Source organism: Cucurbita pepo, chromosome LG20 (genome assembly GCF_002806865.2).
Source record: "Cucurbita pepo subsp. pepo cultivar mu-cu-16 chromosome LG20, ASM280686v2, whole genome shotgun sequence".
In the NCBI taxonomy this organism is placed as follows: domain Eukaryota; kingdom Viridiplantae; phylum Streptophyta; class Magnoliopsida; order Cucurbitales; family Cucurbitaceae; genus Cucurbita; species Cucurbita pepo.
Window position 1 is genome coordinate 4,177,969 of NC_036657.1, and position 18,315 is coordinate 4,196,283.

Consider the following 18,315-nt stretch of genomic DNA (forward strand, 5'->3'; position numbering starts at 1 on the left):
TAAAATTGTGATGAACAGGCGTTTATTCCTGAAGTTAAAAGTTTATTTATGAAGGATGAACCATGGTTTTCAAGAGAATTAAATACTTAAAACATACATTTCTTTAACTAGAATCACAGAAAATCTGAGCATTTCCTCACAGAAACAGAGTGCTGGATCGAGCTATGGAGATTTGAAGGTTATATTCATGAACTCAAACGGCCTACCTACCATCCTGATCTGTTCTTGCTCTTCCCACCGTTGTAAAGGCGGAAGAGACTGAAAGCTGAAATGCAAGAAAGCGCCACCATGCTCAGGCTGACCACCACCGCGCTTGCAAGTCCCTCGCCAACTTGGTTGCAGAACTTCTTGTACAGATTGCATGTCTTCATCCACTGCAATTCCGGCTGCCCCAGCTTCCCGAACACCGCTGACTGGGCTGCCGATGCCACTGCTGCTACTGTCAGATATGCCATAATCTGCACAAAACTCAAATAGTCAGATTCGAACATCTTAGATGGTTACAAATCTAATTTCTCTAAATGGTTAGATTTTTTACTAACTGATCATTAGAAATTAGAAATTAGGTAATAGATCCGTAAACTTTCAATAAATTTTTGATTTTGTGTCTAGTAAACTTTCAATTTTGTCGAACAAATTTTTTGACTATTTGAAACCTTATAAAATTAACTAATCTATCCAATATGAAATTGAATTTTACCGTTCAATAGAACTCTAAACAAGCCAGGTTAATGAATCTTAAAAAATGTTGATAAGGTCAATGACATACCATACACAAAATTAAAAATTTAAGAATCTATTATACACTTTTTAACATTTAGACTATATTGAGTGTTCAAGAATCAAATAGACATAAACATAAATATTCTATGATTAAATTTATAATTCAACTTAAAAATTTAGTACTTTATTTAGAATATGGACCCTTTTCTTGTCTGGACCCTTTTTTGGGCGAGTAAGTATTTTTGAATATCACAGATCAGCCTCAAGTATAATATGAATATGAATGTGGGGTCTGACAATATTGGTTGCCTCAAGTATAATATGAATATGAATGTGGGGTCTGACAATATTGGTTGCCTCAAGTATAATATGAATATGAATGTGGGGTCTGACAATATTGGTTGCCTCAAGTATAATATGAATATGAATGTGGGGTCTGACAATATTGGTTGCCTCAAGTATAATATGAATATGAATGTGGGGTCTGACAATATTGGTTGCCTCAAGTATAATATGAATATGAATGTGGGGTCTGACAATATTGGTTGCCTCAAGTATAATATGAATATGAATGTGGGGTCTGACAATATTGGTTGCCTCAAGTATAATATGAATATGAATGTGGGGTCTGACAATATTGGTTGGTCGTAAGTATTTGGGCCAGGTATTAAGACAATGTTTACATTGGAAAACAAAATTTAAGACTATGAGCTTAAAGGATATGGAGTAAAAAAAAGAATTCTCATTTATCCAAAGGGAAAATACAATACGTAAAATTTCAAGGACAAAAAGGAAGATAGAAAGATAAGCAGATATTGAAGTGCACAAGGAAATTTATTGTAGACCACATAAATTTTTTGGACGGAGGTCGGTAGAACCGAAGTTCACTTGGAACTTGCGCATTTATTGTTTTCACAGTCATATAACAAGTGGTTATCCCTTTAGCCCATGGTAATGACATCCTCAGACAATACCAACCCAAGCCATGAATAGATTCATTCATGGTCAAAACCAGATATTACCAACATCAGAAAAAGAGAAGAAAGAGTGCGTGTGGAAACCCCTCCCTAGTAGAGAGTGTTAGACGAACACGACTCTCCACAATGGTATGATATTGTCCACTTTGAGCATAAGCTCTCATGGCTTTGCTTTGGGCTTCCCCAAAAGGCCTCATACCAATGGAGTTAGCATTCCTCACTTATAAACCCATGATCATTCCCTAAATTAGTCGATGTGGGACTTCCATCATCCAACACCTCCCCTCGAACAAAGTGCGCCTCCCCTTAATCGAGGCTCGACTCCTTTGGAGTCTTAGTCATTTTTGACTGCCTTCGAGGAGGGGCTTGACTCCTTTTCTTTAGGAGTTCTTTGTTCGATATTTGAGGATTTGAGGATTTACCAATTTATTGGCACGACTAAGTTTAGGGCATGGCTCTGATACCATGTTAGACGAACACGACTCTCCACAATGGTATGATATTGTCCACTTTGAGCATAAGCTCTCATGGCTTTGCTTTGGGCTTCCCCAAAAGGCCTCATACCAATGGAGTTAGCATTCCTCACTTATAAACCCATGATCATTCCCTAAATTAGTCGATGTGGGACTTCCATCATCCAACAGAGAGGTTTTAAAAACTTTAAGGAGAATCTCGAAAGAAAATATACAAAGATGACAAGATCTGCTAATGGTGGGCTTGGGCCATCACAAATGGTATCAGATTCAGACACCGAGCGATGTGCTAGTAAGGAGGCCGAGCCTCAAAGAGAAGTGGACACGAGGCAGTGTGCCAGCAAGGACACTGGCCACGAAGGGGGTGGATTGGGGGGTCCCACATCTATTGGAGAAGGGAACGAGTGCAAGCGATAACGTTGGGGCCCGAATGGGTAGGATTGTGTGTTAAGATCCCATATCAGTTGGAGAAGAAAACAAAATCTTTTTTATAAGAGTGCAGAAACCTCCTCTAGCAGACAAGTTTTTAAAATCTTGAGAGGAAGTCCGAGAGGTAAAAAGGGAAAGCCCAAAAAGGACAGGGCTTAGGCAAACATCTAAAGAACTTGTACACATACATATGGTCATCTACTTCATTCAGTAAAAATGGCAAAAAGGATTAGAAAGCTCAGAATCTCCCAGGTCTAAAATGTACCTGATCACCAGAGAAAATGATCCAAGCCAAAGGCTTGCTGAATAGCACATTTCCCCTCACCATGCTCACCGCACATCGCAGTCCTTGGACCAAAGAGTAAGCTGCAGCTACAGCATTTGCTACCACCAAAAACCTGTATTAATATCATAGCGTCAGAGAGGCCGTGAGGTAACTTCTATAATGAATTCTGCGCCAATTTTTAGCCTACAAGTGAAAGGAGTGATAAGAATATGTATATCACAACCCATCATTCAAATCTTGTTTAAGTAAAAGCTTTTCAGTCAAGTGATAGTTTAATTTGTAAAACCAAAACAAAACCAAGAACAGAAACAAAAGAACCAGTAACTGTAAATGGGCACAACCAATATCATCTCAAAAGTGTAGTAGTTAATAGGTAGGACCAAAATCCGACCAAGCAGAAACAAAAAAACAGAGAGAGAGACAGAGAGACAAAGAGATTACACAAGAGCTTTCATGTCTGTAAATTTTGCCCTCTTTCGAATAGCAAAGATATCTTTAACTTCAGTATCAGTTCCCACAAGTACAGCAGCAAGAACTCCAAGGCCACATATCAAAAACCTCAAGACCAGCTCAACCACCCTCACCCTTTTATCAAAGACCTTCAAATTCGAGCTGTGATACACAGGGACATTCCCCGGGCTAATGCCAATGCCAGAATAGCTCATTTTCTCCACCCCAAGACCCAAATCCAGAAAGAGAAGCAAAGATTCAACAAGAAGAACCTCAATTTTTCAGTCAGACATTTCATCAAACACTTGTGGGGCATGCACGAGGGCACCCTTCATATAAGCACTCATCAGCAGCGCCAATTAAATAAGTGACATCGACGGGTAAAATTCAAGAATATAGTTTACAAATTAGCAAAAATCTAGTGGTGGGAAATGTATTGAAGATCTGGCAAAGCAAGCAATTTTTAGACAGGTGTCGAAAACAGAGATGTGGAAGCTGGTTTGTGATTTTACTGAAGAACGCACCTCATGCTGCAAAATAAAGGCTGCCTTAATGGAGTCTGACCTCAATCTGTGTAGGCATTCAATGGGTCTCTACTACGAGGACCCATTTGTCTTCGGAAATCCATAGTGATGTCCATTTCCCCAGAAGTGAGAAGCAGAGTCTTCTCACCATCTATCTATATATATATATATATATATATATATATATATATATAATAAAGAAATATTTTTTAAAAATTATATTAATATTATTGGATTAATTATAATGTTTTAAATTTTTTAAAATTATATATTAATTTTCTTAAAATATATAATTGTAAAAATAAATGGAAATGAAAGAATTTCAAGTAAATAAGAATTAAAATAAGAAGTTAAAAGATTTTTAATTAAATATGATCGAAGAATAAATTAGATTATTTTTAAATTTTGCCCGTCTTTTTCTTGAAAGAAGAGCAGTTTTTTAGTCCCGAGAAAACGCGGACCACATGGGAGATATAAATTTTCTCGTAATTTTGATTTATGTGAATTTAACGTGAAAAATCTTTATATTAATCCTTGTAAAATAAATGGAGAATTTTACCTTTTTTAAAAAAATTTATATTTAACACGTTTTCAATTTTGTTAAAAATATTAAAAATAAAATAAAATTTTAATAAATATAAAATAAAAAATTTAGAAAGTTAATAGATAAAAGAATAAAAAAATAAAAATAATTTTCCACTTTATTAAAAGAAATAAAAGTGGAAAAGGGTATTATTGGAAAAGTGGATGATATTGGTGGGGAAGAAAACAAAATGATTAAAGTTGAGATGGATTATAGTATCTGGCGGTGGTAGAGGGGCAGCCAATGCGGTAGGTAAAATGACTCAATTGGTCACGTTCGCATGACATAAGGTTATGTTAACTCTCTAAATTTATGGAGGGCGTATTTGTAATCTCCCACGGCCAAATCCCGAACCATTTTTAAATTAAATTTTATATGTTTCACTCATTTTCTACACTTCGTTGTTTACTCATTGTTGTTACTGTTCAAAATGGTTTACCACCAGATCTTCGCTGATAGGGAGAGAATACAGTATGTCGGTTCCATAAATCTGTTTATGGATTAAAACAGGCTTCTTGCAATTGGTTCTCCATATTCTCTACCACTCTACAAAATGCACGCTACACTCAGTCCAAAGCAGATTACTCTTTATTTACTAAGAGTAAAGATACTTTTTTCACGGCAGTTCTTATCTATGTTGATGATATTCTGTTGACAGACATTGATCTCAAAGAAATTCAACATCTCAAGACTAGTTTACTCGAGAAATTTCTTATCAAATATCTAGGGAATTTGAAATATTTTCTAGGCATTGAATTTTCTCGGTCTAGAAAAGGAATTTTTATGTCTCAAATGAAGTATGTTCTAGACATTCCTCAAGACACAGATCTTATAAGAGCACGTCTAGAAAAATTTACTATGGAGCAAAATCTGAAACTTTTTTTAATAGAAGGAGAGAAGTTGATTGACAGATTAATATATTTAACTGTTACTAGACCTGACATAGTATTAGTTTTCTTTGAGTTTAGCATCGATAGATGACGTTTTGTGCGAGAGTGTTAAGAGGACCTTCCTTTTAACCATTTTACAATGGTTATAATGTTTGTGGGAGTGAGCTCGAGACTGCTTCTTGTACTTGTTCTCTCTTGCTGGTTGAACCTCGACTTTTCGTCATGCCCAGTAAATTTAGAATCTCAACCCATTTCGTGCACTGGTCCAATCAAGTTGTGACTTGTCCAAGCATACTCCCTCTACTTGAAACGCCCCGATTTGCTATTTTAAACCCTCTTCTACAATTTTAAATAACTTTAGAACGGTTTATACATAATTAGAAGCATTTAAGGTTAGTAAGATTACGAGCGGGATCGAACTATGATGTCGTGGAACGTCATAAATGGAACCGTATCTCGACAAGCAGGATCGAACTAACATCGGCTAAGAAAATTTAGTAACTTTAACTTCGGACAACAAGTAAGTGGATTCACTGTTGGAACGCCACAAGCTAGGTTAAATGAATTGAATGAAATGTAATATAAATTTGTATTCACGAAAATGGCATCCAAAGTTAATAAAGAGTTTATTTGACAATGTCGAGTTCGATAGCTAAAAACGAAAAGACTACATGATAAAACACTACGTCTTTCTCGTGTGCAACCTAATCTCCAACAAAAAAACACACCAAACACATTGCAAAGGGCCTTATAAAACAGCTTCAAACTCTCACATAAACCCTCAAAAAAGACATAATTATGTCTACAAATTTGGTCCTTGTTTCTCTCTTATTCTTTAGTGTCATTTCAGCTGCCCCGACAATGTCCCAAACCTTAAACCACACGAATCTCATAGCTGCCGTTGGAGACATGAGGGCCCAATCCTTCTATGGCTTTGCCATCCTTCTCCAAATGCTCAACGCCACCACCCAACTAACCCTAAGGGACATCACCTTCTTCATCCCCCTCGACCCTCAGCTCTCGAACATCTCCATATCGACCGACCGTCTCGAGTCGTTCGTCCTCAGTCATTCGATTGTCATGCCGTTGCAATTCAGTGACTTGATTCGGTTTCCCACTGGCTCCATCGTTCCTTCGGGTTATCGTAATAGGATGATCAGAATCCATAACCATGGAAGAGGCCATTTTCTTGTCAATAATGCTGCTGTCACTGTTCCTAATGTTTGTTCTAGTTCCGAGGGTATTAAGTGTCATGGGATTGATAAGGTCCTTGATTATGGTAATGCTTACGATAATCATAATAATTAACTTATAGGGTTATATCTTTAAAATATAGTTTGTTGGTTGGAATGAACGAATGAGCGTGTTTTAAAGTATCCGACCCTTTCGTTTAATAAATACTGGGTTTGAGATTGAGCTATCGACTTTTGAAATAGTAATTAGTACTTTATAAATTGAACTACGTCTTTCCAACGTTCCTTACATATTAACTAACATTTTGTTTGTCAAGNTCATTTGTTCCATGACCGACGGTTCGACATCTCCATGTCATGACTGACGGTTCGACATCTCCTAGTGAAGTCAAATATGGAAACCATCATATAGTTCATCAATAAAAATCGAGGGACCCTAATGGTTGATTGCCCAAAATACACTGCGTGTAATCTACTCACCAAAAATCATTTTCAACAATCACTCTTCAGTGACCATTAATAGTTGGCTACCCAATACGTTGTAACCCTCACCACAAAAATAATTTTCAACAATCACCTCGAGTGACCACTGGCGGTTAGGTACCCGATACACAACGGGTAACCGTTACCACATTCACTACATTAAACAAATCATAATACGCACATATGCGATCCCGAACACATATTTTTCATGACTAATAAACATAACAAAAAACAATAAACATCCGTATAAGAGCATACACATCCAACCGTCGTTTAGAAAAACAAAATGATTTAGTTTCAATAGGAAGGTCCCTTACCTCGAGTATTTCCTTAATCATTACAAATGGTATCAGAGTAGTGTCTCTCCCTGTAAGGTGGTTCGGAGACGAACCAAAGTGGAAGCTGACGGTCACGTGGCACTCGAGTAAAGAAGGGATACATGAATGAACCGATACCATATCAGAGTGCCATTTTGTACGATGGGCTGGGCTATGGCTATGGCTATGGCTATGGCTGATCCAACTATTTTGGGCCCAGCCCATGAAATGCCCGTTTATCGGTCACCAATCACTTGCGTTCATTTCGTCTCAGACGGCAGCGAGTCGGCAGGCGAATTATTACAGAGTCACACAGCGAGAGAGAGAGCCGGCGGAGGTCAGTTTCAGCACCGGAGAAGACGTGATGAACACCGACATTACAGCTTCGACCAAGCCAGAGTATCCAGTAATAGATCGGAATCCTCCATTTACCAAGGTCGTTGGTAATTTCGATACTCTCGATTACCTCCGTTTCGTCACCATTACCGGCGTTTCCGTCACCGTCGGTTATCTTTCCGGTACCAATCTCTCTCTATTACTTCTCTTCTTTTCTCCTATTCCGTTTCGTTGCTCATCTGGAAATCTGTTCTCCTGTCTTTGCGTTTTAGGGATTAAGCCCGGGATTAGGGGTCCGTCAATGGTCACCGGTGGTCTAATTGGGCTGATGGGAGGCTTCATGTATGCTTATCAGAACTCAGCGGGTCGGATTATGGGATTCTTCCCCAATGAAGGCGAGGTAGCTCGTTATAAGAAATAAGATTGCGCGTTTTCGTGTTCTTTTCTTTCCTTTTTTGCTTTCTTCTTCTGAAATTTGAGTTCCATTTGTGGACACTGTTACGATGTTCAACTTATTAAGCTTGCAATCAGGTTGTGTCAATAAGCAAATTGAATCTTCACTTTTTTCTGAAGATTTTACATGATTTCTTTGCTTTTGATCGATTACAATGGTGCTCCATTAAGGGGTATTGGTAGACCTTTTTTTGAAGGGGTCTCGATAGACTTAATTTTGTGTCACATTGTTGTAACTCGTGTTGATTTCCTCATGAGTTTCAGCATCTAACCAGAAAATAGAAAATAGTAGCTCTAAGAGGGACAAAAATGTTCATTATGATACTATCAGACCAGTACACCAACGCCTATGAACTTGAAAATCTTTTATTATATGCTTGTATAGTTTTTTTATGTGATCTTTTGTGCTTGCATCTCATCCTTCAAGCAGTCTTGTTTGTTCTGAGCTGGTTGTCATCCACAGATGGTAATGTATTTCACAATAGTAGGCAGATTTTGCGCATTCTGATGTCGCTGTGGTAGATCATTGATATCAGATTCTTTGTTGCTTTTCCATTAGATAGTTAACATAACTACTGTAATGGCCCAATCACACCGCTAACAGATATTGTCCTCTTTGGAATTTCACTTTCGGGCTTCCCCTCAAGGATTTTAAAGCGCGTCTGCTAGGGAGAGGTTTCTGTTGGATGAAAGTCCCCCATCGGCTAATTTAGGGAATGATCATGGGTTTATAATCAAGGAATACTATCTCCATTGGTACGAGGCCTTTTGGGAAAGCCCAAATCAAAGCCACGAGAGCTTATGCTCAAAGTGGACAATATCATACCATTGTGGAAAATCGTGTTCATCTAACAGTTTTCACACCCTTATAAAGAATTGCTTTGTTCTCCTCTCGGATTGTTGTCACAACTACTTAAGGAGGAATTAGGAGGAATTAGGAGGGAGGATTATTAGCAAAAGTTGCCTGGCTAGCTAGTGATGACTATGAGATTTGTTTGTTTGAGCCTTTGAGGTTCATCAATTCCTAAGAGAGCGCAAGCAAAATTGTTTCTCTGTTTTCCTTTTCTTGCATTGCCTGGTTTCGTTCTCTATCATCTATGGCCTGTTCTTTGAAAGAGAACGAAGGTTCAACTGTTTTTCATTTCATTTAATGTAATTTGTAAAGTTCAAATTGGATAATGTTCTGTAGCTATTTTGTGCTTAGTTTCATTGGACGGCATGCTAATGCATGTTGTAGAGCATACTTGTTGCAGCTATATATATATATATATATATATCATCCTATCATCTCCTGTTTCTGTTTCTCTCTACTAAATCCTTTCGGACAGTGATGAAGAAATCTTACTCTTGCATTTGGATTTCTTCTTTCTAATAGAGGGATTCAGGGCTTGCTCCATTGAGTATATATCCTAATTTTTCACATTTTCTGTGTTATTTGGGGAATGGCCGACGCTCTGTATGAAGTTCGTATCTTTTTTTAAAGTACACGAATGCGTGGAGGTGGGGTGTTCGAACTTCCAACCTCGAACGAACGAAGGACCCTTGCTTATGAAGTCTAAGGTTAGTAAGTTAGTCGAGTTAGTAAGTTTGTGTTTGGGATACTCCGAGTATTGAAGTTTGAGTTTAAATTTTGTTCTGCGATATTTGAGAATCACCGTCAATATCTCGGTGCAAGGCCGGGATAATCTTTTGTTCCACAATCTGGGTCTATTTACAACTAGCCAATTAAGAATTCTCAGATGTATAGTATTAGCAAATGCATCTTTGATGAACTTGAAGAAAAAGTAAAAATTAATCCAATTCAAATGTAACCTAATTGTTTCCGTGGTAATTTATTCAATCCAATTATAATTTTAATCCAACCCAATCATAATCTTTTTGGTTTCGTGTCATTTATTCCCATTTTTTAGTTTTTTTTAATAAAAATAAAATGTTAGTTTATAAAATATTTATTTATTTATTTTCAAACCAAAAAAATCTAGGAAAAATTAAATAATAAAAAAAATAATTATAAAATTTAATAAAAATAAAATATATAGGTATATATAATTTGTATAGTAAGCAAAAAAAAAAAAAAAAAAAAAAAAAAAATTGTAAAATTAAAATTAACATGATTGGTTGGTTGCTCTAATTTTTAATTTTTTATTGGTAAATTTAATTTTTATTATGTTTTCTTCTTTTTTCTCCTATAAATTAAAAGCTTATATGATTTATTTATTTATTTATAGTTTTAACATGTTAAATGTGTCACATCAAAATTTCAACGTAGTATCAATGACTATAATCGAAGCGTTTGTTAAACGTTCGAGAATTAAAAAATAAACAAAATAAGGTAACTATGAATGGTAATTTTACTTTTAAAATTTAACCTTTTTTTTTTTTTTTTTGTTAAGTTTAAAAATATTATTATCGTATTAGTATCACATTTAAAAAATATCTATAAATTTAAAAGTTAAACGGTAGTATTCTTATTTTTTTATAAAAAATTTAAGAAGTATAATACAATTAGTGCCTTAAAAGATTTATAAAATGTAGATAAATAGTCAACTCTTCTCCACTCGATAGTTATATGCAGTAAGCCGTCGTTGGTTCTTGCTTACATTCCCATATACACAAATTTCAATTGCTCAAATCTTTCTTTCAAAAACTCTCTTTCGACATATCTCTGCTTTCGTTTCTAAATCTTTATTTTTGAACCGGGGCTAGAGGCTCGAGCATACGTCACTTGGCCGTTCAATAACGAATAGGTTTATCTCACTTATTGCTGGGAAGTGAGTGCCACACAATCGCAAGTCCGGATTAAAATAATGTGGGGGAAGGACAAGCAATCTCCCACCTTTTCTTTTTCTCTTTTTTTCTTCCTATTATTATACTAAAAAACTCATTTATTTATTTATTATTATTATTATTAAACACATTCCCCATCCAAATTTACCTTATTTTGATAATATTTATTTATTTAATTATGATGACAAGTAATTGAAAGGTCCCTTAAACAATTGAAGATCCAAATGTCAACAACCAAGTTAAGCCTAAATGCCTCATTCCTTGCCTCCACAGGAAGTAATTTAGCTGCAGAGGATGTTTTTTTTAATCATAAAAAAATTGATTTCTAAGCTTCACATTGACTAATTCCATGGAGAAAAATCAATAATGGTTGCATCTTAAATTGATGTCTTTTTTCTTACAAAATAGCTTGAATCTTAAATACCCAGAAAAAGAAAAAGGTAAAAAATGGGCTAAATTTGCATCCCTTTGGAATGTTTTTGATCAATTTTGATGTTTGAGCCTAAGAGTTTGGCCCATATTTAATCCATTCCATCCTCCGTTCTTTGTAAGAATGGAACGCGCAAGACAGCCAAGCCTTTCTTTTCTTCTCTTTCTCTCTCTACCTATACATATATAATTATATATATATATATAGATTGCGCCCATTTCAGATGCAAATTCCATTTTCTTACACAAATATCTGCCTCCTCGCTGTTTCATATATAGCCTTCCTTTGTTTATTTGGGTATTGCATATTTATCTAAAACAAAAACGAAAACAGTAACTTAGAACAAGGAAAGAGATAGCAAAAAAGGAGGGCCTCTCGCCCTCTCTTCTTATTATGCCTTCTCTTAGATCTTAGATTCTGGGTCGTTTTGATTTGGGTAAGTTTTTGTTTCTTCTTTGATTTTCTGCAAATCTTTTGTTTCTTCAATACTTTTGTGGGTTTTGAATCAAAACTCGTTTCGATGCTGTTTTTACCCTTTTCTTGGAAGAGGGTCATTTCCCTTTTTGTGGCTAGATTCATGATTTGTAGATCGATCGGTTTTTGTTGATCGATGGATGCTCCGATGATATGAGATCGAATCTGATTGCTATCATTTTGTATCTAACATTGATACCATTTTTTTTTTTGTTTTTGTTTTGATGATGAATTTGTTATTGATGCTGTCTGTTTGATTTAGCTTGCATTGTGATGATGTTTCTGAAATGAATACTTCCTGTTTCATCGAATCCATGTTTTCTGTAGCTTTTTTAGGATTGATCGGTTTTGTGCTTGTTCTTCTGAAGGCGAAGGGGTTAGACTTTAAGATACCTGATTGTTTGTGTGGTGTATGTGTTTGAATTGTTGAATGATATTGATGGGGTTGGTTGGAATGGATTTGTAGAGTGGGCATGGATCCTGGCAAGCTTTTCATTGGTGGGATTTCGTGGGACACGGATGAAGATCGTCTTCGAGAGTATTTTCAGAGCTTTGGGGAAGTGGTGGAGGTGATGATCATGAGGGATCGGACCACTGGCCGTGCTCGTGGCTTTGGTTTCGTCGTCTTTGCTGACCCTGTTGTTGCAGCAAGAGTTGTATTGGAAAAGCATGTGATTGATGGAAGAACTGTAAGTCTTGTCTATTGTTCTTGATTTCATTGATCTTTCGATTTGTATTGGAAGCTTTAGATGTCGTTCATGGCTTGTTCGAGTTTGTGTTCTGATTCGATTTTGTGTGTTAATATGCTCGTGGAAGGATCAAGGTTTTCCAGATGTTCTTTGGCGTTCATCGTGATTCGAACTTATTACAATTCTTTAGTTTTTGGGGAAGTATGATGCCTATGTATGTTCTCGGAATGTTAATGGGTTCGCTTAGAATCAATTGCTTATATAACGTGAAAAATAACGTTTAAGAGTTTGCTCCTTGGCTTTATTAGAAAGTTTGAATATTTGAAGTCCGAGATCCCGTATGGGTTGGGGAGGAGAATGAAACATTCTTTATAAGCGGAGGAAACCTCTCCCTAGCATACGCGTTTTAAAAACCTTGACACCGGGCGGCGTGCCAGTGAGGATGTTGGACTCCGAAGGGGGGTGGATTGTGAGATCCCACATTGGTTGAGGAGAAGAACGAAACATTCTTTATAAGGGTGTGGAAACCTTGAGGGGAAGCCCGAAAGGGAAAGCCCAAAGAAGACAATATCTGCTGGTGGTGGACTTGGGCTGTTACATAAAGAATGCTGTAGATAAATCCTAATGCTGTGCCAATTGTTATCTTATAAAGTTCGTGTATGCACGGACACTAGGATTTATGTGTGATGATCACCACTGGTATTACAATGATATGTTCCGTTGCATCTCGACTTCTATTTGTACCGGTAATGAGAGTAAACTCTATCATTTTCATGTTTAGATGTTTATTTTTTTCAGGTTGAAGCAAAGAAGGCTGTTCCTCGAGACGATCAAAACGTTTTGAGCAGGAACAATACCGGTATCCTTGGGTCACCAGGTCCTACTCGCACGAAAAAGATATTCGTAGGAGGTTTGGCATCAACTGTTACGGAGAGTGACTTCAAAACATATTTTGATCAGTTTGGAACAATCACAGACGTCGTGGTGATGTACGATCATAATACTCAGAGACCGAGAGGTTTCGGATTTATCACTTACGAGTCCGAGGAATCGGTGGAGAAAGTTTTATACAAAACTTTTCATGAACTCAATGGTAAAATGGTTGAGGTTAAGAGGGCTGTTCCAAAGGAATCATCACCAGTGCCAAACCGAAGTCAATTAGGTGCATACCCTTATGGTTTTGGTAGAGTTGGTAGCTATTTAAATGGCTATAATCAAGGATATAACCCGACCTCGGTTGGGGCATATGGATTGAGATCTGATGATAGGTTTAGTCCTGTTACAGTTGGTCGGGGTGGACTTTCTCCGATCAGTCCTGGTTATGGAATCGGGCTAAATCTCGAAACAGGGTTGAACCCAAACTATGGGACAGGTCTCAATGTTGGCTCTAACCTTAGCTATGGACGAGTAATGAGCCCCTCGTATGGTGGAAATTTGAATAGGTATGGTAGCCCGAACCCCATGGTGTATGGTGGTGGCAATGGAGGTAATGGTTCGATTTTAAGCTCGTCGGTTCAGAATCTGTGGGGAAACGTCGGGAACTCTGTTGGTACAAACTCGTCACACTTGAGGACTTTTCCTGGCTCTGGTGGTGTGCATACAGGAACTAATTCGTTGAACGGTATCGGAGGGCTTTGGGGTGCGTCTGCAAGTCTAGTTCATGGGGAACATTCTGGTTCTCCATTCAATGCTGTTAATCTCGACTTTGCGAGCGGTGATGGCAGCTTAACGTCGGGAACGACTGTAGGTTATGCTAGAAGCGTTGGAACTAATGTTTCCTCAGCATCTTTGTACTCTGCACCAAATATATATGATGAGGTTCATGGGAACAATGATGAAGGAAACTCATTTTATGGGCATTCCAGTTGGCAGTTGTTACCGACCGAGCTCGAGGATTCTTCGTCGGTTGGTTTCGGGCTTGGGAATGCTGCTTCGGATGTTATTAGTAGAAACAATGGTGGTTATACTGTCGGATACGGTGTTTCTAATAGACAATCTAATAGAGGTGAGTCTTTCCTTTTTCTAGTTTTATGATGAATGATCTTGTTTTTGTGGATTCCTAATGTTCTGTCCTCCTCTACGACCGGATAACGTTTGCTTTTTCTAGCTATATCCGCTTTTTCTAGCTATCCGATCATAGTTTTTAAGAAGTTGTTCGTAGTCCCTATTCCCTAAGCTTTTCAATGCAAGTTAGCTCACCGCTAGCAGATATTGTCCTCTTTGTTCCCATAAGGTTTTCAAAACATGTCAGCTAGGGAGAGGTTTCCATACCCTTATAGAGAACGTGTCGTTCTCTTCCCCAACCAACCGATGCAGGATCTCACAACCCACCCCCCTCCCCTTTCAGGGCCTAGTGTCCTCGCTGACACTCGTTCCCTTCACCAATCGATGTGGGACTCCTGAATCCACCCTCCTTCAGGGTCTAGCGTCCTTGCTACCACACCACCCCCCTTCCAGGTTCAGCCACCTCACTAGCACATCGCCCGATGTCTAGCTCTGATACCATTTGTAACAATCTAAGCCCACCACTAGCAAATATTGTGTTCTTTAGGCTTTCCCTTCCAGACTTCCCCTCAAGGTTTTTAAAACGCGTCTTCCCCTCAAGGTTTTTAAAACGCGTCTTCCCCTCAAGGTTTTTAAAACGCGTCTTCCCCTCAAGGTTTTTAAAACGCGTCTGTTAGGGAGAGGTTTCCACACCCTTATAAAGAATGCTTCATTCTCCTCTCCAACCAATGTAAGATCTCACCCTACAAATCTTCGAACTAAACCCATTCCTAAACTTTTGGGGAACTTGAAATCATTAAAGCTCATGATCTTCTCCCAACTAGACTCAATTATTCGCTTAGAAATCTCGAACAGAGGTCGAACAAAAGCTGATTGGTAAAATGTTTGATTGATGATTCAGGAATTGCTGCTTAGGAAGAAGATGATACAAGCAACAGATGTCAAAAAGTAATAGTAGGTGAAGCGTATTCGGTAAAAAAGCAGGCAGCAGGTTGTACTGCGATTTTCGTATAATTTTCGTATCGTCATTGTGATACACTCCTCCCATTCGATACTGTCAGAGCTAATTTGTTTTGTGTTTTGACAAACTGTCCCATAAGAGAAGCAGGCAGGCAGGTTCCACAGGCTTTTCTCTTCCTCAGGATTGAGCTTCAAAATATAGGTCTTTTCTTCTTCTTCTTTCTTCTCTTCTTTCTTGCTTGTAATTTGATTGATATGTATAATTGGATTGTGGGTAAGCTTATATATGCTCAACTGTTGCATATTACGCCTACTCCGACAAACGATGTCACACGAACGAATCAACGTCCTTCTTCTTTTCTTTTCTTTTCTTTTCTTTTCTTTTCGGGTTCTTCGTTTTTCTGGGAAAGTTGCTATACTACTACTCATCAGGCAGCCTTTCTTGTTGTTTCATCTTTTATTGTTATTACTAGTCATTCTCATCTGATTGTATGAAAACCGAGGTTGATTTAGTGGTGTGATATTATCCAGATTCCACATTCTTCTTTGTTCTTGTAAATTTACCTCCTTTTTTCCTCTCCTTTTTATCTTTACCGTCTTCGAATTATGTCTTTCTTTATCGTATCTTACCGTCTTTGAATTATGTCTTTCTTTATCGTATCTTGTTCATTCTATTTCTTCCAACTCATTCTTATCTACTTTTTTAGAGAGGAATTATGTTTCTTTGGGTGATATTCAATTTTGACCTTCAAATTATTTTTTATTTTAAAAACATTTGTAATGAATATTTATCAATTTAAATTTTCCAAGGTTATTTTATCGACCTTTAAAATAATTATTTTCATAATTATGTTCGGGTTTAAATCTCTTTTAATTTTTTGTTCTCGGTAATTATTTTTTTTTAAAAAAAGGAGAATTTTTTTAAATAATTATCATTTATTTTAATACTTAATTTAAATTTAATTATTTGGATTTTTTGTGCTAATTTTATTTTAGTAATATCATAATAATAAATTAATTAATTAATCATAAGTGACTCAACACTTTGCGAAGGTGATGTGACGTATTATTGTTTAATATAAGCTTTCAAGAGACAAGCTTGTGACACGTGGCTATGGTAAGAATATATAAATAAATAAATAAATAATTGTTGTATTCGGGTTGAACCAAAATCGAGAGATTTTAGTGGATAACTACTTTGACATCCTAAAGTGACTATGGTGGTAATTACAGAAAAACCAACCGTGTAATCTGCGAAATTGGTATCATGCTAAAGGTGACTTTGACAGAAATTGCAAATAACGAGTGTGCAACTGTCACCAAATTGTTATCATCATCTTAAAGGTGACTACGACGAATTACAAAATAACTCATGTGCAATCACCGTCAAATCGTCAAATCGTGCAAATATTGTCAAATCGTTATCATCCACCCCCAAGGTGACTACGATATTAATTATGAAATAACCAACATGCAATCAATGTCAAATCATTATCATCACTTCAAAGTGACTATGGTTATAATTACAAACAACCTACGTAAAATCACCCTCAAATCTAAGAGTAAGGATTTTTCATACCTTAAGGTTCAACTACAGAAACGAGAGCCAAAAAGCTATCATGAACTTTAATTCTGGTGAGGTTGTCAAAGGAAGTATTAGAAGAGGTTGAAGTTTTCCCTACATGTTGTACAAAATTTAACTTCAACACTGAGATACGTTAAATACATTTTAACTTGCATTTAATGAACTCATAATTGAATTTAAAAATTTAGTCCATAAATGATTATTAGATGACACATTTTCTTTTATTGAATTATTTTAATAGTAACTTCAATTCTTGTTCATCATTTAATCAGTTTCCAAAGTTTCCAAAGTTATATTGTAACTGAGTTGCCATAGGTTCTTATATGGTAACTTAGTCATATTCACTTATTAACTAGTCATTTTAATATAGAGATTGTTGGGTATTTAACTAGTTTTTGTATAATCTTTCTTTCCTGAGTTAAATTTGAAAAAAAATAAGGTTTCTATTTTAACTTTGTTCAGATTAAGTTTTTCACTTTGCAAATTCTTATGTTTTATAACTTGCGTGTTAGAATCATTTAGATGATGTTGATCAAACTTCTTGTTCGAATACGAGTTTAAAAACTACATCCGTTCTACAACTTTTCCTTAGATTGATTTTTTTTAATCATTTTTAGGATTATTGAATAATTTAAATTTAAAAATCTTGTTCTTCCATACCGTCGTTAGATCAAATCTCAAGAATATTATTTAAGTTAAAATATTAGATACAAATAGAAATATTATTTAAGTTAAAATTGAGCAGAGAATGGTAGACAATTGTACATTAGATTTCATAAATTAGATTTCAATTTAAACATTTATAGATGAATTTCATATAATATATTTATAAATCACAAAACTAGAGTTAGATATTATTTTGAATATAAAACGTTATTAACTAGGTTATAAAAATTGTTTGATTATTATTTTTTGATATCATATAATTATAATATATATTATAACAACAATAAATTAATTTTTTTCACTTGAAATCCTATATTATCAAAGTTTTTATTTTTTAAAAATATAAATCTACATTTTAAAATTTAAAATTTAAAATTTGGATACAACAAAAAAAAAAAAGAAAAAAAAAAGCATAAATATGTTCTAAATTCTCACCATTTGGATAATAAAATCTAAAGATAAATTTCAAAAATACATTTACCAACCCAGTAAAACCCAAAACATAAAACAAAATCTAGATTGAACATCAGACAAATCCTAATTTACTTATAAAAAAAAAAAAAAAAAAAAAAAAAAAAAAAAAAAAAAAAAAAAAAAAAAAAA

The 18,315-nt window shown here is 35.9% G+C and overlaps 4 protein-coding genes across 5 annotated transcripts; 3 read left to right on the top strand and 1 right to left on the bottom strand.

Moving 5' to 3' along the window:
- On the bottom strand, positions 1-3,856 carry LOC111783695 (CASP-like protein 2B1). The gene is made up of 3 exons (XM_023664614.1): positions 3,330-3,856; positions 2,868-3,000; positions 1-458 (listed from the first exon to the last, which is right to left on the bottom strand). Exons 1-3 carry the CDS (start codon positions 3,551-3,553, stop codon positions 207-209), a joined length of 609 nt encoding a protein of 202 aa, XP_023520382.1. The 5' UTR covers positions 3,554-3,856; the 3' UTR covers positions 1-206.
- A 2,340-nt stretch (positions 3,857-6,196) lies between these two features.
- Positions 6,197-6,643, top strand: LOC111783540 (FAS1 domain-containing protein SELMODRAFT_448915-like). The gene has a single exon (XM_023664467.1). It carries the CDS (start codon positions 6,197-6,199, stop codon positions 6,641-6,643), a length of 447 nt encoding a protein of 148 aa, XP_023520235.1.
- Positions 6,644-7,598: 955 nt separating this feature from the next.
- Positions 7,599-8,248, top strand: LOC111783697 (NADH-ubiquinone oxidoreductase 20.9 kDa subunit-like). Its single transcript, XM_023664615.1, has 2 exons — positions 7,599-7,846; positions 7,937-8,248. The coding sequence occupies exons 1-2, from the start codon at positions 7,693-7,695 to the stop codon at positions 8,083-8,085; spliced, it is 303 nt and encodes a 100-aa protein (XP_023520383.1). The 5' UTR covers positions 7,599-7,692; the 3' UTR covers positions 8,086-8,248.
- Positions 8,249-11,502: 3,254 nt separating this feature from the next.
- On the top strand, positions 11,503-16,020 carry LOC111783698 (heterogeneous nuclear ribonucleoprotein 1). 2 transcript variants are annotated; one of them, XM_023664617.1, is made up of 4 exons: positions 11,503-11,770; positions 12,275-12,497; positions 13,296-14,502; positions 15,403-16,020. In XM_023664617.1, exons 2-4 carry the CDS (start codon positions 12,282-12,284, stop codon positions 15,414-15,416), a joined length of 1,437 nt encoding a protein of 478 aa, XP_023520385.1. In that variant the 5' UTR covers positions 11,503-11,770; positions 12,275-12,281; the 3' UTR covers positions 15,417-16,020. The 2 variants fall into 2 exon arrangements, with proteins under 2 accessions (XP_023520385.1, XP_023520384.1); XM_023664616.1 differs by lacking the exon at positions 11,503-11,770 and adding an exon at positions 11,821-12,184.
- Positions 16,021-18,315: the final 2,295 nt, after the last annotated feature.